This window comes from Culex quinquefasciatus, chromosome 3 (assembly GCF_015732765.1).
Source record: "Culex quinquefasciatus strain JHB chromosome 3, VPISU_Cqui_1.0_pri_paternal, whole genome shotgun sequence".
NCBI lineage: Eukaryota > Metazoa > Arthropoda > Insecta > Diptera > Culicidae > Culex > Culex quinquefasciatus.
Window position 1 is genome coordinate 120,282,182 of NC_051863.1, and position 27,149 is coordinate 120,309,330.

The 27,149-nt window shown below is 44.5% G+C and overlaps 1 protein-coding gene across 1 annotated transcript in view; it reads left to right on the forward strand.

Annotated features, from left to right (window-relative positions):
- The window catches only part of LOC6042336 (DNA N6-methyl adenine demethylase), a 211,754-nt gene that overhangs the window by 167,788 nt on the left and 16,817 nt on the right, over nucleotides 1–27,149 (forward strand). Inside the window, exon 7 of the mRNA XM_038263793.1 lies at nucleotides 20,648–21,034. Coding sequence (XP_038119721.1) covers nucleotides 20,648–21,034 — 387 coding nt within the window. The remainder of the gene's footprint in view (nucleotides 1–20,647; nucleotides 21,035–27,149) is intronic.

The window sequence follows — 27,149 nt, forward strand, 5'->3', positions numbered from 1 at the left end:
ATGTGTGTTTTTGTGTGGGGGTGTATGTGACCACCTTGTCTCACTTCGCACACCCCGCAGCCGCGGGAGCTTTCTTCGTTAGTGTGTTTTTCCTGGGTTTTAATTAAAAATTATCAACTTTGCCTCGTTCCCCCACGTGGGTGGTGGTGGTGGTGGCGGTGATTGTCAACCCCGGGTGTTATCACTGCTGCAGAGAAGCGTTACGGTGCGAGGGGTTTGGGAAGGAGGGTGGGGGGGGGGTGGGACACGTCCTGATTGCTAATGTTGCACCCCGGCGATCAATAGTGGAGTGTGACGCGCGGCGAATCGTCACCGGCAATGTTCCGCACCTCGGGCGAGCACGGAAAAGATAATTTGTTTATCTTTGGGGGTGAATATTTATTCATGAAAACATGAATAGATCAACCAGAGAATGACTGTGAACTTATGAACATAAATTGACCTCAAAATTTAGTGTGTTATCAAATACACTTTTTAAGGTCATGATATCCGACATCATGAAGTAAAAGTTCATTTTTCATAACTTTATTCGTGACACCGTGAATATTCAATTTCATTTGAATTGTTTAACCATTCTGTAAGGCAGAGGCGTTACGCTTTGTGTTTCCTTTCGTTTTCTCTCAAACAAAAAATATTCTTTGCAAACTGTTCTAAGCTGTTCACTTTGTTCCAATCTACATGCTGCTTTGAAAAGATTGTAAACTGGTTGTGTCGTTTCGGAGAAATTGTCAAAACACAAAACGTAACGCTTCCATGCAAAAATGCCAAACATTAATTTACCTTTTAAAAGTTTGACTTTGAGTTTTCCATCTAGAAAATGGATTTGCTATTTTTATTTCAAAAGTGAACTTTGGTTTTGAAATTTCCATCGCATAATAGTCCGACTATGCACACAGGCGTTACGTTACGCTGATATCTCTAACACAGAACAATATTTTTGTTATCTTTTCAAGCAATTTTTCGTCGTGTATTAATCTGCAAATTGCTTTAAAAGTATTGCAACAATACTGTTTTGATTCGGAGAAATCGACAAAATGCAAAGCGTAACGGCATGATCGTGAATCATGGTTCACGCGTTCGTGGCTCATTTCATGACTTCTTCAAATTTAGTTTTTCCGTGCAACGCTCCACTCCCGGCTGATTGCTCAACTTTCAAGTGTGTCGAGAATATTAAAATAGTAGTTCCATTTGTTCCATTCCCGGGATGCTGCGCATCCTGATGAGATGGCTCATTTCGTGTCGGCACTCAACTTCGATGAGCAGCAAAACAACAACACGAGCCACCACGATGAGCCCAGATTGAGCGTGGTGTGGCGTTCATGTATTTCCAATGTCCTGCGTATTGACACGGGCCTGGCAAGTTCGGGGGTATGATGGCTTTAATTGCCATCGGCGCGTTCCCCTTGCTCTCGTCACAGCTGTTTCAGACCGTACCTTATGTACAGCGCGCGCACATGGCGCTGGAATGGTGTCACATTATCTGGATACAGCGCTCTTATCAGCCCCGGCAGATTCGTGTTCTCTAGTCGCAATCATCAACTCGCAGGGGTGCGGTTGACGACAATGAGGAAATTCATCATCCGGGCAGGGGTTTGCAAATTGTGTGTGTTCCATCTCCCGGAGGGGGAAATCTACCCATAAACAACTTGTTTTTCGACGCGAGGGAGAGCGAGCTTCGACGAGTTTATGATTAGAATTTAAAGAAATGCCTGGCGCGCGCGCGCGCTCCGAGCGGAATTAGCATATTTTCTCGACGAAGGAATCGGAATCCGGCGGGCGATAAACAACCTCCTGCCGGTTTCCCGCGGTGCTCGCGCGGTATTTGGTGGAAAGTGATACTTTAAGCTACCGGATTTCGACACGCTTAAGCGCTGCTGCGAGGGCGATATTTTAGGATTAGGCTTTAAGATTAGAAGAAGGGCAGAGAGCGTTGGGAGGTATTTTTGAGCACGGTAGGGTTGAATTTGGGACAGCTCAATTTGTAAACTTTTGTGCAGCCTGATATCGTGAGATTACAGTGACATGCAATAAACCGAGGACAGTGCGTAGGTGTTACGCATTGATTTGAGTCGATATCCAAATCAATCAACATTTTGGATCAATTTTGTAGTTGTGTGTCAATTAAAATACCCTTTCTCTGATTGACAGGTGTTAAACAAACTGATTTTGTGAGCGGTCAACTGAGCAAAGCTTAGCTAAAATGACTTCCGGAACCACCTTCTGTACATCTTTGGATAGGTATATCAAGAATCTCTCCAATAAGTTTGATGATCCAATTGCTTTTAAATAACCTTTCCAACAAGTCAGGATTTGAACAATCGTGAACAAGCGTTCATGAAAATGAGAACCTCGAACAAAGTGTTCGAATCCCATGGTACGATTTTGGAAAACGTACCATGAAATTTGAACACTTTGTTCGTGGTTCCCATTTTCATGAACGCTTGTTCACGATTTTGAGAACTCTTTTTTCTCCGTGCACTGACATGCAATATCGTGACTTAAGTGGAATTGTATAATTTTACATTGAAAATGACATCTTCACTGTTCCTCTTTGGATATGAATTTGAATTATGGTGATCTGGCAACACTGTTCTGAGATGTCGTCACGTAGTTGAAGTATAAGGAACATTTCTAGACCGGATGATACGAACTTAGTAGAAAAAGATTTAAAAATGACCGTTTAAAATAAATCATAATTTGATCCGGAAACACTGATCTGAGATATCGTGACATAGAAGTAAGTTTTAAAACTTTTCAAAGCGAGATGATGTAAATTTAGTTGAAAATTACTTTAGGAATCTTCATTTCGTAACTCCTTCAAAAGGCATTTGAAGTTTTGTAATCTGGCAACACTTTTCTGAGATTTCGTGACTCAAGTCGAGAATACTTGGAAAGAAATAACTTTCTCGATCACCTTTTTGAGCTTTTTGATTAGTCATGAACTAGATGTTCGGGCAACCCTGTAATGAGATATCATCATCAGATCATCAGAAAAGGGGTAAAGTTGAACCTATAAATTGAGTGACTTTTAGTTATAAATTCGACATTACACTATTTTTTCCAAGATAGTCAAATTCCTGAAAATCTTCAAAAATCTACAAAAAAAACAGCACCCCACAAGAACAACCCAAAGACAACAACAAAAAACGCACCGCCAACAGACTCCACGACGACGACGACGACAGAACCGGCTTGCCTTCGTGGCGGCCATTGACATTTCCGATACAAAACTGGTGAACCACCGCGCTCTTCCAGAGCTGCCAGCACACTCTTTTATTTTGTGTATCTCTCTCTAGAGGAGGAGGAATAACAACAAGAACACCGCAACCTCCCCCTCTCTCTCGCTCGGCATGTCAGGGACAGGCTAAAAAGGCCCCATTTTTCAATGAATATTAAACTCTTGGTATATGGAGTTATAAATTATGACTAATCAAACACATTTCCGAGTCTCGCGCGCTCGCTCGAAGGTTGATTCCACGGGCTTGTGTTCCGACGAGGGGGGGGGACGTCCTTCAATTTACATTTCGTTCCTCTCGATTTTCTCATTTATATTTTGCGCGCAAAAATTAAATATTAAACAGAGAGTGGGTATAGGGTATGCCCCATAGACACGCGAGAACCCCACCAACCTCACAAAATAGTGCTGCAACGGCAACGTCTCGAGAATGAACTTCTCTCGACGGCGACCTTCGGTCGTGCTGTCCACAACGGGTCGGATCAACCCCCCTCCCTCCGGATGAAGGTGGCTACGGGTTGAGGAGGTGAAAACACAATCGATTCAGTTTTTCCTTGCAGTTTTCTTTGCTGCTGCTACGATGCTATCTCCGCTCTAGCTCGCCCGCTGGAAGTCGTCTGCAAGGTCTGCGCTGCTGTGCACCGCGTTTTCGTGTTCCAGTTGATCCAAAGTTCGAGGCAGTCTGGCCGGGCGGAGTTCTGTGTCTGCGCGAGCTTTTGTTTGCCGAGACTGCCGCCGCCTTGACGTTGTAGCATTCATCTCAAACTTTATAACCTTCACCTTATTTATAAAAATAGTTTTATGGTTTGCCCCTTTTTTCTGTTGCGCTCCACTTTTGCGCCACAGCGCAGTGGATCCGGCAATGATATCTACAATCTGGGCACCCCCAGCGATGTAGCGTATTAGAGAGTAAGAGTTCTACGATGACGACTTGCGGTTGCGGTCGACCTCCTTCTACCGTGGTGTGCGTGGTATTCCGGAATCCGAACCACCCACCTCCTTGCTGAACCGCGCAGCGGTGAGAGTTCCGCTTTACGCGATTATTCGCGAAATCTTCTCGTTGTTGTTCCGCCTCCTCCGGAATCCGCAACTTCGTCGTCGTGCCCATGAACTACGCGCACGCAGTTCCTTCGCTCTCTTCACGATCTCGCAGCCCGGGTTGATGTATCTAAATGACCTTCATCTCTTTCAATTCTACTTTAGATCGTTTGCGCGCTGGGACTACCGCCGGCCGCCACTCCTTCGTCCGCATTCCTCAAACTTGTGTTCTCGAGCGGGGTCGTCCTCATCATCATCAGCGCGCGCTCCGCTCCGTCTTCATCGCAAACTCAATCAGTCTATGTCAGCATTTTTTGTTGTTGTCGTCGTTATTTCGTTGGTTTGAAATTCGCACAAGAACTCCAACTTGGAGTGTGGAGCGCATTGTTTAGTTGTACAAAAGCGCCGTGCCGAAGAAGAAAACAACAAAATCGCAGATAAGTTATGCGCGAGCAAGAATTTCGCACACAAAATCGGTGTCTATTTTAAGGTTAGGTACGCAAAACAGAACTTACGCTTCCCGCAGCAGCAAAAAGGAGGCTGGAGAATGCGTAACTTCCGCATCGTTGCGAGTTCGTTGCGGATCGTTGCACTTGAAAGGGTACCCGCTTTGTGGTGCTCGCTTGCGAAAATAGGGCAGCTAAGAATACTTCAAACCCCGGAAAAGCTGGCAGCACTGCACACAAAAAGCAATCAAAACAAAGACTTGTTTGTCATCAGCTGTCAAAACTGGATTTGGTAACTGTAAACAATTACAGTGCAGGTTCGCTAATTCGATTGAAACTGTTTTAGAATCAGCAAGTCCAAATTAGTTGATTTGAACGACTGACAGCTTTCAAAGACAAGTACTCGAAAATCGTCGAACGGAAAATTAAAACCTTAGTTTGACAACCAAACTTCCGATTGATCTCAATATGAGCAGCATACAGAAAGTGTGTGATAATCAAAGTTCGTTAATTGTTTTTTTTTTTTTTTGCATTAACTGTCAAATTTGACACTTGACAGTTTCGCGAGGTTGCCAACGCGATAGTTTTTGAGAATGCCAGACTATTAGCAGATGCACAAAGTGATTTGTTTACCTTTTTTCAACTCTCTCCGCAAACGTCAAACCATACAAAATTGCACTAATTTGACGTTTGACGTTGGTAATGTTACTGCATGCAAAAAATGAATAAAGTGACTTCAACCATGGTAGTGAGGGAGGTCATTCACGTAGTGCAAGAGAAAGCTGTCCGATCACAAAAACTGTGAAGTACTGTCGTCATTACCACGACAAGTTTGAGTTCAATTGGGTCCTAAAATGAAGCTTAGATTGCTGATATTATTGTTTACAGCGATAAAGCTTATTTTTCTGAGTACAATGACCCTTTGTACGACCACAAAGAGTTTAAAATGGATTTTTAAAGCAATTTTGAAAAATTTACCTCGCGGTCCTTCTTGACAGAAAAGCTCCTACTTGACAGCTCGTTCCAAGGGGACCATAGTTGATCCATCGAAAAAATGTTGTCTTGTCGAAAAAAAAAATTGCATTAAAATGAAAGAAGTGATCAGAAATGTTTTTTAAGCGTGTTTTTTACCGTTGTACATAAAAATTGACATAGGGCTTTAGTACCCAATTGTGAGTTTAGCTGCGAAAGAAATCTCAACTCTAACGCTGAATATCGACTGCTTTCAAAACCTCTCTTAAGATGATATTGTATAGCAGATTCCCAAACGTTTGCGGCTGTTCTAAAATTGTGTTCCAATTTTCGCAAACTATCATTTTCTAGCCACAAAAACGAGGTGGAATCCTGTCAAAGAGAATCGGATTAAGAGCTTGATTAGCTTTATTGACTGCAAATTTGCACCAATCTCAGAGCGAGATGACAATCGCACTGTCGGGAAGTGCCAAATTTATGTTCACTCTCGCAATCAGCGCTGGCAAGAGCCATTAAAAGTTTATATGTCTAAATTTAAGCCCCCCGCTTCGCGCAGGTTCTCACGTTTTGTCCCCGCTTTACGACGCGAAGATTATTAATCTGTCAATGCCGATCAAGAGATCTATCTTCTCACTAATTAGACACCTACTGGTGCTCCCCGCTCGTCTCTCATCGGCCGTCAGAATTGATTCATAGAGAAATGGCGCGCGGGGAATCGCCTTAACGACTTTTCAATTCGGTTAGCGATAATAAAAATAATTAAATGAGCCATTAACTTATACAACTATCAAACTTCACCCAAACGGCCTCTAGGAAGCCGCGGCGGCGGCCACCATGTTTACTCTGGGACCAACAACAAAAAAAGACATAAACATAACCTCAAAAAAAGAGCGACCAAATTAGACAAACCGTCTGGATAACGCCAAGTGTGGTAATTTTTATGACCCTCGAGGGACCCCTCGGCCGCGGCCGCGAGGAAAGCAACGAGAAACAAATCATAATAAATCCCCTCGTTCGGTGGATACTCCCGGTGTATCCTCACTCCCATTCAGGGGGTTCCACGTAAACGAACGGCTGAAATGTATAAATCATTTTGATTAAAACATATAAATCACCACCACCACCACCACCGCGCACGCTGCACCACTACACTCAGTATCGCCGTCATCAGCGTGAACAAAAACGACGACGACGACGACCAAAAACGGCTAAAGTCAATCAAGAAATGCACGGGAAGAAGAAACCCGCTATCGGAATTTGAAAATATCAATAAATTCCCACATTTTTTTTTCTCTCTTCTGTCTTGAGTCGTTTTCTCTCTTTCTCTTCCTCCTCCTCATTCTCTCTCTCCCGCAATCCTTCCTCTTTGTTCTCGCTGTTCGCGCTGTCTCATTTTGTGACTTGATCAGACACTTGAGTTTTAGGTTTTTTTTTTTGCTCCTTGAAAATTTATTCCATCCAGACATTTATTATCATTGGATCGCGGCCGTCTCCGACGACGTTTTCCTTTGTGTACCCTCTTGTGCAATTTTCCTCTCCCTCTCTCTCTCTCTTGTTTCATTCTGTTTGTTAATTTCTTAGCGCGTTTTCGCCGTTCTCTTTCGTCGCTCGTTCGCGCACCGCTCGCTTGTTATTATCATTTTTATGTTTTATTTAGCATAATTAAATTTTGCGCTATCTTGATTATCATTTAATTTTTGCGTGGTTCTCCGTTTTTCACTTTTGCGTTCGCACAAATTCTTTCGACGAAAGCGAAAACGCGCCAGAATTTTTCGACATGTTCGACGGGTTGAGTGTTATCGTGGAATGCCTTCCCTTCCAGCTGGGAATTTCGACTGCTAATTGAATATTTTTGTTGTTGTCCCTGCGGTCGTCTTATCTGACATGTTCTCGGGGGTACTCTCCTTTTTACGACCACCACAATCGTCCGGGTATTTCCTTTCCGTGTTTTTTTTACTTTATTTTTCTGAAAGTCGTAATCAACCTGAGTGAAATAATAAATTTTTCCTCGAAAGGAAGCCGCCGTCTTCGTCTACGATGAAGCTTAAAATAACAACAATATAACGACGCAAAGTTCACCACCAGCACACATACAGAGCGAATAAACACACCGAGACACAGAGCAAACAAAGAAAAATCAGACAAAAAGAGTGAGTGTGGTGGCGATGTAAAAAAGTGCACTCTCACATTTCGAGAACGCCACACTTGCATGCAAGCCGAGCTGATCCCCCGCCACAACGTCACACATTCATCCACCAACACAAGGAAAAGAACGCAGTCTTGATTGAGTCGCGCACACATACAGCGAGCGAGAGTTCCGTCGCGCAAAGAAAACTAACCTCCACGAAAAACTGGTTTTCATACGACGATTTTTTTCTCTGTTTAATTCTCTCTACTCTTCTCGAATCTTGGCTGCTTCCTCCACCTAACCCCAAACCCTCGAGGGCAAAATTTGCGCCGGTTTCTCAAGAAGAAGACGAAAAAAAATGTCACTTTCGAGCGCGACACAGATTTGAAACACCCGCGCGCGCAAGTCAAACTTGCATGCAAAACACAAGTCAGCCCAAGTCCGCCTGACCCGACTCTCTTGTTCCGGATCTTTCGCTACGCGGACCGGTAGAGGTCATTAAAATCAATTGCGGCCGTTGTCGTCGTCGTCGCCACCGACATTGTATTGCATGTGTTGAGGCAAAACGAGCGCGGATTTGCGGCGATAAGGTTCCCGCGGCTGAAATGTCAAACATTTCGTGCTGATTGCGTGCTATTATGGCGTTTGTTTGGCGATAAGATTAGATAAGGTTCGATCGCGACGGGTGTTTGTCAAACACGGGCGCGCGGCTTATCAGTTGCATTCAGCGAACTGTACGTCATAAGTGAAAGTGTGTGTATTGTGAAGTTTGGTGGGGTAAACAAAGCCGCACTTGATTGCACTCCGGAACTGGCTTGTTTAGAAGCTTTGTGGACGGCTCGTAGAATCGTTTAGGTTCTTGTTGACAAATTTAAGTGTTTTAATACCTTAGCTAATGTTAGACGAGTTCCGAAACGTTGAAAAAGTTGCCTAAATATGAATGTGAGAGTTGAAACTCATCGCGCAAAGAAACAGTCGTCGCCGCCGCTGCGACGCCACACAAAAGCTGCAGCTGTTGCATTACTGGGCTTATTTTTAGTGCAGCATGCTATCTTTAAAATAATTATTAATTGCACAAACTTGTGCAGCTAGTCAGACAGCGTTCCCGTACGGCAGAGTGTGACGAGCGTGTTGTCTGCACAGTGAAAATTGATTATTTTTTTCAATTCCTTCGTTACACACGCGGGTTTCAACGCTGTATTGGTGCATGGCGTGCAAGATTAAGATTGTGTGCGTGCACTCTCGTTGAGAACGGTGAGCTGTCAAAATTCGCAAGCTTCTTTTTCGCTGTGCACAAACTCGTGTGGATTTTCTAGGTTTCACACGCCAATCACGCGGTGACACGAGACGGAACGCACATCTTCTCTGCAATAACATGCCAGACTGAAGCATTACGCGCGCAATTTCGAACAAAAATGACAGTTTTTAATTGCCATTCCTGCGGGGCCGGTTTACAATGTTTACATTCCCGGCGAAGCGCCAGTTGGACGACTACGTAACTAAGTTTGCTTCTCAATCACGCGGGGCACCTCTTAAACTTTTCAGCGGTAATTAGATTTTGGCCTTCCAGGAATCCTGCCGGTTCGGATTTACTTTCCTAATTAGCGGCGGCTCCTCGTCCGTCCGGTTTTATTGGTCAATTTTATTATCACGAAGTCGACGTTCCCAGGGTCTAACGTGTTCCTGGAAGCGCCGCGGATTAATCCGAAATCCTAGATAGAGGAGACTTGTTTAATTACTTAAGCACCTTCTTATCCGCCGCAAACTGCATAGTCCGGTTCTGGCGCGACCCCGTCAAAATAGTTAAATTTAATTAAACGACCTTCTCCCTTTTCGGGCTTGAAATCCAATTTAAGAAGCAGGTGTGCACAACCTTAAAGTTCCACGTCCTAACGGTTCGGCTTTAATTCTGACGACGTCGGCGTAATTAGAGGACGGTGGGGCCACGTGTGTGGAGCACCCTCGAATTGCGTAAATAGACGCCTGCGGAGAAGCAGAAGAAGAAGGTAGATGCGTGCACGATGCCGAGATGGCACTCCAGCTCCTCAATTGGCCGCGTCCTTTGCGAGGTCTGGCATGTCTAGAAAGTTTTCCTCCTTCCACGAGCGCGCGCCCGCTCCGGCGCTTGACATCCACTTCTGGAAGCTGCTGGGAGGTGGGGAAAATCCACTTTCCGTGCACAGCGAAGCGAAAGTTGGCTCAAAAGAATTTTAAGTACAGCTCGTTTGGTTCTTCACTTTTCGAGATGAGTTTTCCGGAAGCTATTAAGAGGTGGTGGTGGTCGGTGCGGTGTTGTGGTTTCCTCGGCGTTAAACAAAGCGACTTTAAGGTGAATTAATCAGAGGTTTGTTGGGGTTTAAAGTTGATTTTTGGTAAAAATTGGATCACAAAAAAACAATAGGCTCTTGTATTTGACGAACCCGCTTTAAAGACAAGCTGGAGAGCAATCGGACTGCAGCTTTCGGTCGTTTTCATTAAGACGTCCTCCTATAGATTTAGGCCATTTGGACACGTTCTCCTATGGATTTTAGATAACTGAAATACCCGCTTAAAAGACAAGCTGGAGAGCAGTCGGACAGCAGTATCAACACCAACCAGGAACAACCGCAAATTTGTTAATTTTTGATCATAAGCAGTCTTTAGGACACGTCCTCCTATGGATTAAGGTCCCCAGGAAACTATCTCCTACGAACATTTTGAAACTTAAAGGCTCGCTTAAAATACAAGCTCGAGAGCAATCGGACTGCAGTTTCGAATCGTTTTTCTCAATTTTTAAACGGAAACACAGCTTTGAATTTGCTATAAGGTTTTAAGACACCTTTTCCTACGGCTTTTGGATAGTTGGAAATCCTGCTTCAAAGACAAGCTAAAAAGCTGCACTTTTGAACAGCTTTCCTCAGTTTTTAAAGGGAATTCGGTGAAACAACCTCAAATATATTCATTTCTGATCATTAACAGTCCATTAGACACGTCCTCCTATGGATTAAGGTCTTCAGGACACTTTCTCCTACGAATATTCGGTAATTGAAAGCCCGCTTCAAAGACAAGCTGGAGAGCAATTGGACTGCAGTTTAGGATCGATTTCCTCAATTTGTCAAACGGAATACGGCAGAACAGACATAAATCTGCTTGTGTTGCCTCCTTAAAGGTATTTGAACACCTTCCTCTATGACATTTGAGTAGTTGAAAATCCTGCTTCAAAGACAAGCTGGAGACGAACCGTCCAATTTCCAACGCGACCAGTCTTTGCCACCGTTTCTCCTACGGGTTCTTGGTCGTCCAGTTCAACGGTGTATTTGCACTAACCTGACGAATGTTTATCTTCTTCCTGCGTACACACATACGCATGAGCCTGAACGCTCTGTACACAACATTTGTTTGCCTGTGAGGAGAGTTCTGGTGGTGCTGGTGTGCACAATAAATTTTATCATTTTCCTCGTCGGTGCACCATAACTCATCCGCCGGTCGTTCGTCGGTGCGTGGTGCGCTTTTGTGCAGTCGTCGTCGTGCACAGAAAGGCAAGATGCAGCACCGGAGATAGATGGATGTGCGTACGCGGACAGCTAGACCCAAGTTGGAGTGTTCGCAGGACTCGCACCGTACGGGCAGCGTGTTTGATAAATAATTTATTTACCTCTCGGTTGGACCAGACTCCGAAGCGCCTCGGAAAAGCGGGTCCATAAATTTCCAACCCCGGCCTAGGCTATACACGGAGAAAGGGAAAATTATAATCTAAAACCTGCCGGAAGCTTTCACACGTACAGAGTGCGCGCGCCACATACAGAACGACTCCCCGGGAGCGGCCGTGTTTCGGGAAATTGCAGTCCGGCCCCGCAAGAAGGTCCACATTTTCACATATTAGAATTAGATTTTCGCCCTGGACCCGGGCTGATTGGACGCGCAGTCGGGAAAACTTATTTACATACATATACGAGAGCGGTCCCGGACCGTTGTCCCCCGGAGCAGCAAGAAGCGTTGAATGGATTTTGGAGCCTGGCAAATATTAATGTGAGCACTTCTCCCTGTTGGGCCCAAAACGTCCGGGTGCGTGTGTTCAGGACACATCGACCACACACATCCTGCGTGCGTAAAATGAGAAAATGCAATTGCTTGAGTGTGGTTTCACATCTTGTGCAGCCTGATCGTACCCGGACGGTTCCCCGAAAATTGCATACTCCAGCATCCCAGTGATTGTGTGTGCACGGTACGTACAGCCCCTTCTGGATTGGACAAGTGCAAGCCCGACGACCAACCTCCTCCCACTCGTACAACGACCAAGCTCCGGCGAACACGCTTTTGTTATTTTCTAATTTGCATCCTAGCAAATTTTCAATTTTGAACACAAAGGCCTAAACCGACAGACGACGGATTGGTTCCTGCCCTGCCTGCCACACCACGCAGCTTCGACGGAACGCCAAGTCACACTCCGGCGAGCGCGTACCAACACACACACACGAGTTCCCGAGCGGACGACAAGAACTAAAATTTTAATATCTCTTGTCCCGCTTAGAGGAACGACATCGTGGAAACAAAAGCTTGCGGTAACACACTGTGAAAATTGTGCATCGAAATCGTTAACCGTGTTGACGTTTGCGAACGTTTTCGCTTGAAAATTGGAGATTTTGACAGCCAAACAGTGCACAGCAAAAGTGTAAACAAACAGTGTACGTTTGCTCCAGGGTTGTCAAAATTGAAACATTTTTATTGTTTTGCAGTTGCATAACCAAACTTTTTGGTATCTTCCGAAAAAGATCCGGCAGCAATTTTGTATGGTTTGAGGTTTGCTGGGGGAGTCGAAAAATGAAAACAAACCACTTCGCGCATTAATACACTGTGAAAGCGCTCTCGAAATCGTATTTTTGCGACGACAATGTAAACAAACAGTGACTTTGTTCTTTCCGCTAGAGCTGTCAAAAACCCAACTTTTTGTATACACTGAGAAAAATGTTCATCGAAACCGCAAACAGTGTTGACGTATTCGCTTCAAAATCAGTTAAAAGGATTAAGTTTTGACAGTTCATGCCAAACGACTAATTTACTACGACTCCAACAACAACTCCCGTTCAATGTAGGGACCCTAAATAGGATCTCTAGTTCAATGTTGTTGAAAATAAGCCAACTCCAACTAAAGCTGTTATAGTTGCAAACAAGCAAATCAGTCGATCGCGGTTCAAATCCCATCACCAGCAACTTTTATTTTTCTCCCCACTGTGCACGTCAAAGTGCACACAAAGGAAGAGGGGCGCGCCCACCCACCCACAGGTTCTGGTTATCAGTTCAATTTTTCGTTCGACGAGGTTTTCCGCTCCGATGCCGATGATTAGTTTCATTTGTACTCGTCGTCGCTGCCGCAACTCCCGGCCATGGTGGTGGGAGCAACTTGAGACCGGGATTTACTGGGGAAAATAATGATTTATCCCCCCGCCCCACGTACCCCACGGAACTCCCACGCCAGATTGAGTGGCGTGCAGGGGGAGACGACACGTCAAGAGATTTTAATTTTCCACATCGTGTACCTCCGTCGGAATTGAAGTGTGTGCGTCGTACGTGTGTGTAAAAGTTTGCCGAGCTCGTATACATTTAATTAGTTTCCTTCGGAGTTCCGATGGAGCGAGCACACACACACGTGCCGGACATTGCCGGATTCAATTAGTGGGGTACGGCCAGGACCTGGAACACGCACCGCACACGGACATGTGCCAATCGAAAGACGAGACGGATTAATTTGTGCAGTGATTTGTCTCTATTGTTGCGGGGTTCGGATCTCGGGTCTGTTTTTAGTTTGAATTTGAGGGAAAAGCAATTTCATTACTGTGCGGTTTTTGGTCCAGCTTTTTGGAACTGGAGTGCCGCAAACCGCATCAATTATTATACTTGTAGGATATTTACATCGCATTCAGCAAGCATGCCATGACAAACGGTCGTGGTCTAATCGGTAAAGCTGTAGAGACAACAAGTTTGACAGCGCGCTGAGTTCGATCCCTGATAGCGTATTTTTTTCTTTTTCACAGTCCAGTAATTTTTTCGCGAGAATTCAATCTCGGTCAGCTCATCGGTAAAACTTCCATTTCTTGTAAACCCCCGGCGCAAAACGGAACGATGCAATTTCTGTTTGCAAAACAAGCCGCCCAATTCGGCGAAATTGATCGCTTTCAATTTACCTCCGCCACACATACACACACACACACACACTCAAACCAGCGAACCGCGACAAAATGACAAACACACACAAAAACCTTTAAAGCGATAAATTGATACCGCAAACAACCCGTCCACCCACACCACTCCGGCTCCGGTTGTTGCAACACTGTCAAGCGGTCAGTTAATTCCGCGTGCTGTGCAACACGTACCTCCGAACTCAATCAACGAAGTTGGCGCGACTTCGTCCGAGCCGACCCCGCGCACAAATATAAATATTTTAATTGATAAAACATACACACTTAGATTTTTTTACTGTTCTCGGTAAAATTTTTACCGAAATCTCAACAGCCGAGCGCTCGGTAGTCAGCTCGGTAAAAATTACAACTACCGCGAGCTCGGTAAACGTTAATTTGACAGCTTGCTTAAAATTTCACCGAACAACCCGGTAAAAAATTACCGAGAATTTACCGTGCCTACAGTAAAGCTTTATTTTCCTAATTTTTCTTGTTTTATAAAAAAAAATGACTTTTAAAATTGAAAATACATTTATTTCAAAACTCGATTATTCTGCTGCAGACTCAGAACTAGAGCATGACAGTGTAAAAGTAAATTTATTGTTCCGAAGTTCTAAACCAAGGTAAAAGACTTCAACACAAACTGAAAAGATCTTTTAATAAAAAAACAAGCTACATTTACAAAGTTGATATCACTTACCCAAAATAATTGTTCTTGTTTAAAACTATCTTTTTCAACACCTATCTAAAAAAAATGCACGGTCAATGACTAACTTCAAAGTTAAAAATGACAGCAAGAAAATGACATAAGTATCTACTGTGCAACACAGTTAAACACATAAATATTTACTGGGCAACCGGTATAAAAATTACCGAGAACCAGAAGTTTACCGTCAAAACTGGTTTACTGAATAGATCAGTATTTTTTTTACTGAAGTACGGTATTTTTAAGAAAAAAAATACCGATGGCTCAGTAAGTTTAGTAAAAATAACCGACAGCTCAGTAAAAACTAACTTTTACAGTGCAATTTCGGTAAAAAGATTACCGAGTAATGCGCTCCTGATTTAGTGTGTACATTCGCGACCGAGCTGGAGTACGCGCCCGCTCGGCTATCAAATTTAATTTTCAGCTGTTTTCATTCACCACCTTTTTACTATACATGTAGGGTAACGCGAGTGTGTGTATGTGTGCACACATTTATTTCCATTCATTCCGGACGCGACACTCATTCAGCACCGTATCATCGCATCATTCAGAGCGCGCGAAAATCGGCGTGAAACCACCAATATTGGTTTCGGCACGCCCCTCACCAACAAACACCCCCCCTACACCACGCTACCCTTTCGAATAATAAAACACATCAACAACCGCACGATCGGGCGATCGTGTCCACGCGCCGAAAATTTACACAATTCTATGCTGACCAGAGAAACAGACAATTAAACGGACAATTTGAATGTTTAGAAACTCACCACAACAGTTCCGAATTCACCACAGCTCGTTTCCACGTGTTTGACAGCTTCTTGGAATGAATTTAAAATAGAAAATGTTCCGTTCATTTGTCTGTGGCTAAACGTTCTAATCGGAATGCATTAGGGACCGGAGCGCTCCGGAAAGGTGAAACCTCTAAACTATAGCCAAACAATTGACGCCCCATTGACCGCGCGCCTCTCTCTATGTATATATTGGGGATATTGTTTTGATAACAAACGCACGACAACTGTCAAAATGCACCGCAAAGCGTAAACAATTGGCGCAAAAAAGCAACCCCGGCATGTTCGATTGCGCTACCAAGTGGGCATCGGAACTCTAGCGCTAGAGCACGGTGTCTAGAGCCAGGTTGGATATTTTTTATATGACGAATAAAAATATAGCGCCCGGATGCTACCCCTAAACAGTGGAAGGTTGGGGTCTGATTGCACAATTGAAATCTATGACTGACATCCTAAAGGGGATGAAATGCTACCAAATTGTTTGGATCGGCACAGTAAGAACGCTTGTTATTGTTTCTTTTAGAACAATAAAGCAAACGCTTGAGAAGCGTCTTTTCTTCGCAAAATCATTTGGAAGCGTTAGCCGTGCAAACGCTTCTGAAGCGTTTTTTTTTTTAATTTTTTTCGCTGTGCTTCCAGTGCATTCGATTCCATGCCAATCCCTAACCCCGTTTGTACGCCTCGAATCCATCGCATCGCAAGTTCTCTAAATTGTCCATGATTGAAATGTGTTGAACAAAGTGTATGATGAGTTTTAAATTGATAGCAAACCGGTCGGTCGAGGGGGAAGGTCCGTCAATATGGGCTTGGCCCCCACCGCAATTGTTGCGCCGGGGTTGATTTTTTTGTGTTTCTGCCAATGGACCGGATTCTGACTCCCGCTCCAACCAAATTGGAACCGAGCTCTGGACGGAGTGAGGGGATGGTCATCGATATAGCTCGATGATAAAGAAGTGATGAGTAATCGATTTCCGCACTTTTTAATAAACGTCAGTCGATTGGACACGTTCTGGGCGAAAGCGAAATCCTGGTGAGGTCGGCTTTGCCGGAATCTTTGGGTCCGGACGTCGCAAGACGACAGCAAGTTATGCAAAAGCGAACGCGAAAATGACTACAAATGGGCTGTAATGTAAATTTAATCGGTGCTAATTTGCAATTAGATTACACATTACTGCTGCGCTGCAGCCCCTCGCGAAATCGCTTAAATTCCGGCGAAATCCACCTAGCAGGATGCTTTGGATCCTCCTCCAGTTCAATACCTGGACTGCGCCGTAATCAAATTCAATGCTCATCATCATCAGCTCGCGAAGCCATCCTGAACCATTAGAGGAGCCAAATTGCTCACCAGGAAGACGACGCGATGACGTACCCTAAGTACCAAAGCAATTAGGATGCGAAATTTATCCTCTAAAGATACGCCCACGACTAGATATTTCGGTTGGCACCCCGACAAAAAAACCCAAAAGAATTGCTCAAGGTGAAACCCGCACCTTAATTGACAAACCAAGAGGTCCTCCACCTCCTCACGCACCCTCCCAGGAATGTCCTGGATATCTAATTACCGAAAACATCGTCGGTACGCATCAGCTGGATACCAGCGAAAAAAACATCTCCGGAATTTTACGTTTCGTTGCGTGCGTTTCTTCCGCGCCCCGATCCCTTGGAGCGTTGTGCGTAAAAAGTTTTCTTCGTTTTTTTACGGCGCTTCCGCGCACTCCTCCCAAAACTGGTCCTTTCTCCGAAGGAGACCGGCTACCGACGACGACGTTTTATGAATGAAGGAGCGCGGTGCGCTTCTTGACCAACAAGTTTCGGCCCGGTCCCCACCCAGATATTGAGGAAAGACCTTTCCTGTCTCAATTACATCCTTCGTTCGTCTTGAAAAAGAAGTTTAATCGTACCCTCCTTTTGGAGGCAGTGGTGAAATGTTTAAGGAATGGCATTGTAAACAGACGCACATTCGAAATGACATTCTGTTTCGTCAAAACAAAACAAAAAATTGAGTAAATTTTACTCAAATTTATCGACAAATAAGTCATTTCTGTAAACGTAATCGTGAACAATGTTCCTAAGGAATCAATGGCCTAAGGAATCAAGAACATATATGACATATGACATATGACAGCTGTCAAAAGCTCGAAACCTTCGAACTCAGAAATCAATCGAACAATAAGGCTTGAAATGTGAACAGCTGATTCTGACGTCTGATAAACGTCTGATTGAGGCAATTTTCACTAAATTGATGTTGATGTCTGAGTGAAAATCACCCTAAGCTGACGTTTGGCCTAAAACACAATGACTGCTGACAGCACGATAAGTACCATCGGAGGCTGTCCAACGAGTAACCAAACCAAAGGACAAGATGACAAATCACTGGCCCCATTTTTCGTCGAACCCCGCTCATTTGTGGCTTAAAAATAGAACTTCTATTTTCGCGCACGTCGCGAAGGAGTTTCACCATTAGCGGCCGAAACACCTGGTTTGATCAATACAACCGTGGTTGTTACCGTTTTCTCCGCCTCCCGGGTTATATTTGCTGCTGGGAGTGGTACCAAACTGTCAAGTGGGACGTGCTTTCACCTGTTTGAACTGGCAACACTTCCTCGAAATCAATTAGACGACTTCCGCGAACCTGGCGGTTTTTGAAAGTGTGTCAAACTAAGTTTTATTTGGAAGTCATCAATTTTCTGTTTGTCATCAAAGCAATCGGAGCTTGAAGTTGCCAACGTGCTCTTGATCAATATCGGCGCCTGCCTTGTCAGAATGCAGATCTGAACTGAGATCAGCGCAGAAGCTTCGGCAATATGAATTAAACGAAATCTAAAGTAGCTTATATTGTTCAACAAAATGTTCTCACAAATTTGCATGGCACACACTCTCAACGTTACTTTCGCACAAATACTCCCAAGTCATCCCGAACAAAAAGAAGCCCCAATCTTTCCCATCAAAACCGAAAAGGCACAGGCACGGGCTTTTGCTGGCGGTGTTCAGGGCATCTCGACGGCCCTGCCATTTTCCTCGCCTAATTGACTGTCTGGTAGCAACTAACCCCCGCCTCGCTCCCCCCCTCACTAATGACTCCACCCACCTCTACCTCTCTATATCGGGCGGGGATGACTATGCTCTATTGTCGTAATAATAACCCACGATGACTCGAGACTTGGACCGAAAGTCCATCCGAGCTTCATCATCGTGCGGCCGCCGCACCCATTTCCTCCGTCACAAGCTCGGAGGAGGAGGCTCTCGGACGACCCCCGCCGAAGGAAGCGGGCCTATTAAAAGCGATACATGGACGGGTGGCGACGATCCGGGGAAAAGAAAACATGAAAAACAAATATCAGGATGTGTATTTAAACTTTTTACGGCCATCATTACTGCGCCCCCTACCGTATTATTGTTACGGCGAAATGTGAGGTTATGGGTTGACGCTTCTGGAAGTTGAGGACACGTGATTACTAAGGGCATCCGTACCGGGACTTCCTTAAAGATATTTCAGCGAATCGCTCCAGAGAACTGTCAAAACCAAGATATTCGAGGAAAGGTGGGAACTAATTGCCGCGCCAAGAATCGATGCGACCTTCGACAACACCCGGCCAAATCTACCTCCAAGATTTATAATCATCCCCTGGCGACGCTGATCCGTTTGGCCTGACAGCACCGCGGCACTGCAGTGGTGCCATTTTATACATATATAAACACTATAAATCACCAAGATATAAAGACGACCGGGGCCAGGGAGCGAACCCGGCGTGATATATTTTACAAAAGACGACGACGACGCCATCTTGCCGTACCCCTCCCTTTAGGGGGAGCCCATCGTTGCAAGCGTTTCGCCAAAAAAAATGCGAAAAATGATCACCAGCGAAAAATTAATGTACCGTGAAACTCAAATTTGCAGCAGCAGCAGCACTGCTTGTGCGTGTGACAGCTGAGCGCGAGTGACGTTTCGTGCAGCAAAAATGGCGGCGGCGACGACGATGTCGCCGACCAGCTTCGGGGTTCACGACTCCAAGTCAATTGCTCGCAAGATAACGGATGAATAATCACGATAATTAAAAGTTCTCTTTTTGCTCTCTCTCTCTCTCTCTCGGCCGAGCCCGTACATGGTGATGGTGCACTTTGGGTTGGCCTGTCAGACGCGCTGGTATACTTATCAGTAATGAATTGTTATTAATGCCATTAATTAGTATTACTATTATTAGGTACTGTCATGCAGCTCGGTGCGACTAGCGGAGTTCGTTGGCGAGTACGAGACTTTTTCAATGCAGTCGTAAATTTGATTTGCAGAACGATAAATTTCTAGTGTGAATCACCCCTCGTTTGACAGTTTGAAGAAACATCTCTGCTCTTAAAAATAGAAGCTGACAATTTTTTAAAGACGTTCCAGCTCTGTAGCTGTCAAACTGACATAAGCAAGATGCCAAAAGAGTTCGCGTGACAACCGAGGGGCGCGTCACTTGTTTTTCTAACTTCTGTTTCTCTAATTACGCTCATTAAAACTGACAATTAAAACTCGTTCTATTTTCGCGTCCAATTTACGCTCGAATTACGATTACAACAAAAATCAGCTGCTCGCTCCAACTTTATGCGAGCCGCTAAATTATTAGCAAACCCCCACCAAATTCCTCGCTTTAACCCATGTTGACATTTTTGTTTGCTGCTTCGTACTTAAATTTTATCGCCGTTTTAGGTGGATAATCGTGATGGGACCGATTCTCGGACCCGCGACAAGAAAAAAATGTAAACAACCCGGCGACCGTGCGGCGACGCACTGAAGAAAATTTACGACCGATGAATCATGAAAGTCGAGGAAAATTTCGGTTTTAATGCGCGCTGAACGTAAACAACCGGACCGCGGTAGTCGGGACCGGAGGGGGGAAATGGCCAAGTAGAACCATTCGGAAGGGATTTTACGATGGGTTCGTTTTTTTTTGCGCAACCTTTGACGGGACAATCGAGAACGTCTGAGTGTTATTTTAGGGTTATTGAAAGAACTCTGGTGAAGCGAAATCTGCTTTGCATGCAATGTTGCATGCAAAGCTTTTGGAGTGAGCACATCCACCGTGCCACGAGACAAACAACAATCTTATCTTTTACGGTTGACCCTGTCCCATTCTCATCACATTCCAATCATGCCGGGTACTAATTTTAGTCTCTTTCTTCCTTCCCTTTTTTTCAGAGTGGACGCGGACGTAAGGCGCTGAATCTTGGCGCTACCCCGAAGAATCTGCCCCAGAGCAACACGTCGGCGAGCAGTCCGGCGCCGGCTTCGTTGCCGCACCCATCGCCGAACACGACTACCGGTGGAGCGGCCGGGCCGCCCAATGTTGTGCAGTCCAGCCAGCTGGTGACCGTTTCCGGTGCCCAGACAGGTGTCAATCTGCTTGCCAGCCAGCCAACCCAAGCTCTGCAGCAGCAGCAGCAGCAGGTTGCCCAAACTAATCCGGGCCTGACGCAGCAGCAGCAGTCAGCTCCACAACAGCAGGCTCCCCAGCAAACACCACAGCAAGTGCCAACCGGTATAATCAAAGCCGACACGATGAAGGATCAACCACAACAGCCGATGGTAAGTTTCGAAAAAAAGGCGGATCAGTGCTGAAGTTCTTCGTCCTGTTACACCCAAATAAAAGACGTGCGATACAGCTTTATCACGCATAGCTGCACTGACAATTTTGACAGGAATTTGACCATCCTCGCTTCAGAGTGTATATCGATTTCGGATGATGTAACTCCCCTCAGAAAGCGCAAACTTTCGCTGCACTTGAGACCAATCAGCAGCACAGCAACTAGCAGCAGATTTTGCGCGCCGATATTCTTGGCACGGCTACCGAAACTTTTCGCCAGCAACGACGATTGTGTACTTTCAATTAAAACTTGTACCAATCAGCCAGCAGCAGGCAGCACCAGCTAACGAAGAGCAAATACATCAGCATTTTGGGCAGCTGATGCCGGCTTTGTGTACTGCATCATCTGGCGTCAACGCATGGTGTATTGATTAGTCTTTTGAAAGTTGATGCTACAGGGAAGTTTGTCCTGTCCCGTTTGAAATTTTTAGCTTATTGAATCTTATGATTAGTTGCAATAACTTTAAAAATAAACTAAAAACCTCACAAGATTTTTTTTTACAAAGGGGTAACAAATGTAGGGTTCACTTTTTATTGAGTCCTACATCAGACACCCCTTTAAAAAAATGTTTATGCCTTGTGTGTGTTTTGAACTACCAAATAACATTGTTTAAGGTCGTATGACTTGCTTAGGATGTATCCCAGTCTGTGATACTACAGAATGATACTAGTTTTAGCTTTTCGTTAGTTTTGAGATAAAACTTTACGAGCGATAAATTAATGATAAGAGCGTTCGGCGCCACAACCGTCCTCGTGGTAAATTTTATCGCTGCTAGCACAAACATTTTCCCCTTAAAGACGTGAATCACGTCTCTTCACAGGACGGACAGCAAATCATTAAACTTACTAGAAGCGCGCGGGGCGCGGTGTGCCTAGCGCGCTTCTGACATGTTTTCTGCATCAGCTCGTGGAAAATCAGCAACGAAAAATCTCAATTTATAATGAAAATTTATTCGTCCAAGGATGAAAGGATAGCAGCAGCACGCTGCTGCTGATGCTGCTCCGGGCTTGCAGCAGCAGCAGCAGCAGGACGATGAAGAATTTATATAAATTGCTTATTATGTCGACAATATAATCATAAATCATAATAAGAAAAAGGCAAAACATGGTACCTCACTCTCTCGCTGCGCTGCCTCCCCTTCTATGTACCCGCTATATAGTCACCGCACATACACACGAACACACACACACACACTCACAGTGGGTGCACAAGACAAGCCGCGGTGAGTGCGCGGAGAGCCCTGCCGCCTGAGTGTGTATGTAGATTTCTTCCACAGCGCACGTCAATTGCGCAATTTCGATCGAGACATTATACTCACCGTCGTGTTCCTCTAGCGATGTGTACCACCCTACCTTACGTCACCCAGAGCGTGCTCTCGATACACGACGACGACATGTCTTCTCAACCCACCCGCCTTTCTTGTGTCCCCTCGCACTCACACGTCGACACATGCATTAGACACCCTCCCGCACACTGGAACGCACACACTTGAGTGGTCCAATGTTGTTGTTATTGCTTGTGGAGGGTCGAAACGACGCTGGTGGGTGCGGGGTGGGGAACACTATTAATTTCCCGCTCCAGTTGCACCCACCCTCTCACTATCATCGCAGGAAGCCTTCTTATGTACTGTCCTACCCCTCGTCTTCCCTTCTATGTACGTACGTCACACACACACACTACACATAAGCTTTTCATTACTTGTCTCTCTGTACCTACTCTGTTTGGCGAAATCTCTCAAGTCTCGTTTGCCGAAAATTTCCTAGCCCCCAGTACATAATTCATTATTATTTTACTTGTGTCCTACCCCTCGGTACTACACAACTCCCCACTAGCCCCACACTCTGTACCCTCATCATGCTGTCATTTCCCCCGAAAATTTAATCTACATTCCGCTCGACTTGCCCCCGTCTTAAACGCGTCGTCGTCCTTTGCTGGAATTTGCTCAAACACGCACTTTTTTAAATTCTACGTTCGCCGCTGGAGGCGACCCCGCTCCAAAAAAAATCTCATCTTCATCAACATTGTCAACACAGGCAGAAACCCTCAGACACCCACCTTTCGAATGATGCATCTCGCGATACCAATTCAGCAAACATCATTCCCCGGCGCCCGTTGCGAAAATATTTGCGATCCTAATTAATTTCAACACAAGGCTCGCGCGCAGCAAATTGAATGTTTACCTCGCGGAAATTGCGTTCAAACAGCCCCACCTTGCCCTACTCCCCAACAGATGGCGCGCGCGCGCCCGCGCACGTTTGGCCTTTTTCTCTTGCGCATCGATAACGCGCCATGCAATCACGCACGCTGCTGGCCGTAATTGAAAATTAATAATTAATGAGCATCGCCACGTGAGTGTTTAATGACCAGCGCCATATCTGTAGTGCAACATGTTGTACACATCTCGCGTTCAGGCCGGCCGGCGTCCGCCAGGATTACTGATATGGGAGTCGTCGCGTTTTATGAATGAAATGCTACTACTGGCGGCGCCCATTAACAGTTCCGTGCTCTGTGGATGGTCATGCTGTTGTTATGACGGGAAAACCGCAGAACATGACGCCGATTGTAGGCTGGCCAGCGGTATCGGTAGCTAATTGTCCGCGGCGTGATTCGCAGAACAGATGTACTAGCGCGTACGAGGGTGTGTGTGCGTTGATGGTCAGTGCATTCAGTGTGTAGAATCCTGTGGAATACATTTGTTGAACATCGAACTCATTAGTGTAGGAGGTGTATTATGATACAAACAACATGCTGTTATTAGCGCTTGTGGTGGGCTGGGCCGTACGTGACTGGTTCTGCGTGGACGACGGGCTTTGAATATGGAATAGTTTCCAGTTGGGCGAAGGTAGTCTTACGTACATTGTTTGGCAGAAGTTCAACTTGGACGCTGCCGTACTAAAACAAACCCACAAATCCACAAACTCAAGCAAACTTAAACCCACAAAACCACACAAACTCACAAAACCCATACAAACCCATACAAACCCAAAAACTTACACAAACTCATAAAAACCCTCAAAATCACACAAACCTACAATAACTCACACAAAACAACAAATTCACACAAACTCACATTATCCCACAAACTCATACAAATCCAAAAACTCACAAACCCACAAACTCATACAAACTCAAACAAACACACAACAAAAACATCCCTACACAAACTCACAATCTCAAACAACCTTACAGAAAACTCATACGAACCCACAAGCTTACACAAACTTATACATACAGACTCACACAAACTCATAACAAAACCCACAATCTCATACAAACTCACATAAACCCACAAACTACTACAATGTCACACAAACTTAAACGAACCCACAAGCTAACACAAACCCACAAACTTATACAAACCACCTCACACAAACTCATACAAACCAATAAACTCAAACATACCCACAAAATCACACATACCCACGAACTCATACAAACTCACACAAACCCAGAAAATCACACAAACCTATAAACTTATACAAACCCACTCACACAAATTCATAAAACCCACAAACTCAAACAATCCCAAAAACTCACACAAACTCATACGAACCCACAAACTCACACAACCTCCCACAAACTCATACAAACCAATAAACTCACACAGACCCACACACTCATAAAAATCACAAACTCACACAAACCTAGAAAATCACACAAACCTCATAAATTCATACAAACCCAACAACTCATAAAACACCCACAAATATATACAAATACAAAAACTCACACAACCCCACACAAACTCATACGAACCCACAACCTCACACAAACCAACATACTCACACACAGTAAAAAAAATCCGTGTAAAATCGCATGTAAAAGTATGCACATCACCTTTGTGAGCAAAAGCATGTAATATTGCATGAGAAAACGTGTACACAAAAAGCATGTACGCAAGAAAAAAAAGATTTCGCACACCCCAAAAATAACATCAATCCGGTGAGAGTCAACTCCAGATTACCAAGTCCGCGCTCCAACCCTCTCGGCTATCTCGCCGCTGTGAAATTGTTTGTATCAATACCGATTTATCTGTATGCTCCCCATACACCGTATTACAGTTAATGCAGTACACAGCTAAAGAAGTACACACAGCTAAAGAAGTAGTAATGCAGCTGCGTGTAAAAGTACTAAGTGTAAAATAAATATTGCATTATTTTATGCCCTGAAATATGTAGCCCATCAGTATGGCGAACTTACTAGACAGAAATGTCAAGCTGATATATGCGTTTATCCTTTCTGCTTTTCATCGGTCTGATGGCCGAATGGGCTAAGGCGCCAGTCCTTATTGTTGGTGCTGGGTTTGAATCCCGTCGGTTGCAACTTTTTTTTTGTGTTTGCAAAATCTGTACATGCAGTGTGTAATATTAGGTGTTTATTTTGACGAAGGTGATGCATGCGATTTTACCATCGGATTTTTTGCTGTGTATACGACGTACGAAAAACCTATTGGTACATTGGGTTGAATAAAACTTAAATAAGACGATGAGATAGCCGAGATGGTTGGGGTGCGGACTTGGTAGTCTGCACCCAGAACTGGGCATCGGCATACGAGAGGATATAGAGCACGATTCGGTAGTAAAATGGTACTGTGTGCGGACGGAGAGGATAAATCCCGAAATTACCGAGAGTACTTTACTCATGGTTCATTTTCCAAAAAAGTTCATCTATCAAAAAAATCAAGTACCGGTACCGAGACTCGAACCCAAGACCTTCGGCATATTGAACCGTGCCTTTGCCGTATGGGCCACCATGGTTCGGTGACTTAGTGGCGGTCATTTGTCCATATAAGTCACTCAATAGGATGAACAGTTCCAATGAACGAATGAACACGCGAGAGGACTATACTCTCGCAATATAGCACTTTCCTCACGTTTCTTTTCGTGAGGACTATCCCCTCGTTCTTTAACTTTGGGTGTGGAGATGACTCTCACCAGATTGTTGTTATTTTTGGATTGTGCGATTTTTTTTCTTGTATACACGTTTTATCATGAAATATTACATGCTTTTGCTCACAAAAGTGATGTGCATGCTTTTGCATGCGATTTTACCATCGGTTTTTTTTGTTGTGCACAATCCCACAAAAGCATACAATCACACAAAATCATACAGTCCCACGAACTCATACAAACCCCTAAACCCTTACAAATCCACAAACACATGGATTTTTGTATGAAATTAGAGTGAAATTCTTTGAAATCTGAGTTTTGAATTCAATTTTGTCGCATTTGCAAGACTTAATATTTAAGACAACGCAAATGTTTGATGTTTTAGTTATCTTCTAAAAAAATCATTCCGTCAGATCTCCTCAGGTTCATCTCCGTGTACAACTAGTTTGCTCTGCCCATAATCCGCACACGCTGCCAGCTTTGATGAAAGTGAAATATTTGGATATAATTTCCAGTGTAAGCAGAACACGGAGCCAGCAGAAAAAAAAATTAATAACATAAACTTTTACTCACATAGCTCAAGCGCGTGCAACATCTGCGCGTTCCTCGGGCGAAACTTTCGTTCAATATTCATCACATTTTACCTTCATTTTATGCTTAATATTTATTAACAAACGAGAGAAACAGCCAAGTGGAAGCTTCCGAAAACACACGCACCGCCCTACTCATCACAAACCTCCGCTCCCCCTCAAACTTTTTATCCTTTCAATTTCATAAATAAACAAACCGCAACCATCGCAGCGAGAGCGACCTGATGAGGACGATGTCGAATCTACCGTCATCATCATCGTGCTCAGAAAAACTCATTTTCGGCGCGCAAATTTCCCTCCCTCAAAAAAAAGGTCCAAAAATTCATCAAAGGTGATGTACTTTGGGCATCATCATCTCGTCGACGTCTCTCGAATTTCAGGACAGGACGCAAAAATTTGTCCTCACTATCTCGTGAAACTCGCCGGCAAGGCTTCACCGGAAAAAATACAATCAAGCGGGAAATGTGGCGAAAGTTTGCTGCAAAATTTTCCGTCACAGTTTGTAAATTTCACTTTGCAAACATGCTTGATTAAAACAACCCCGAGGGTGAAGTCATGCGAAGCTTGAACGCAGTGC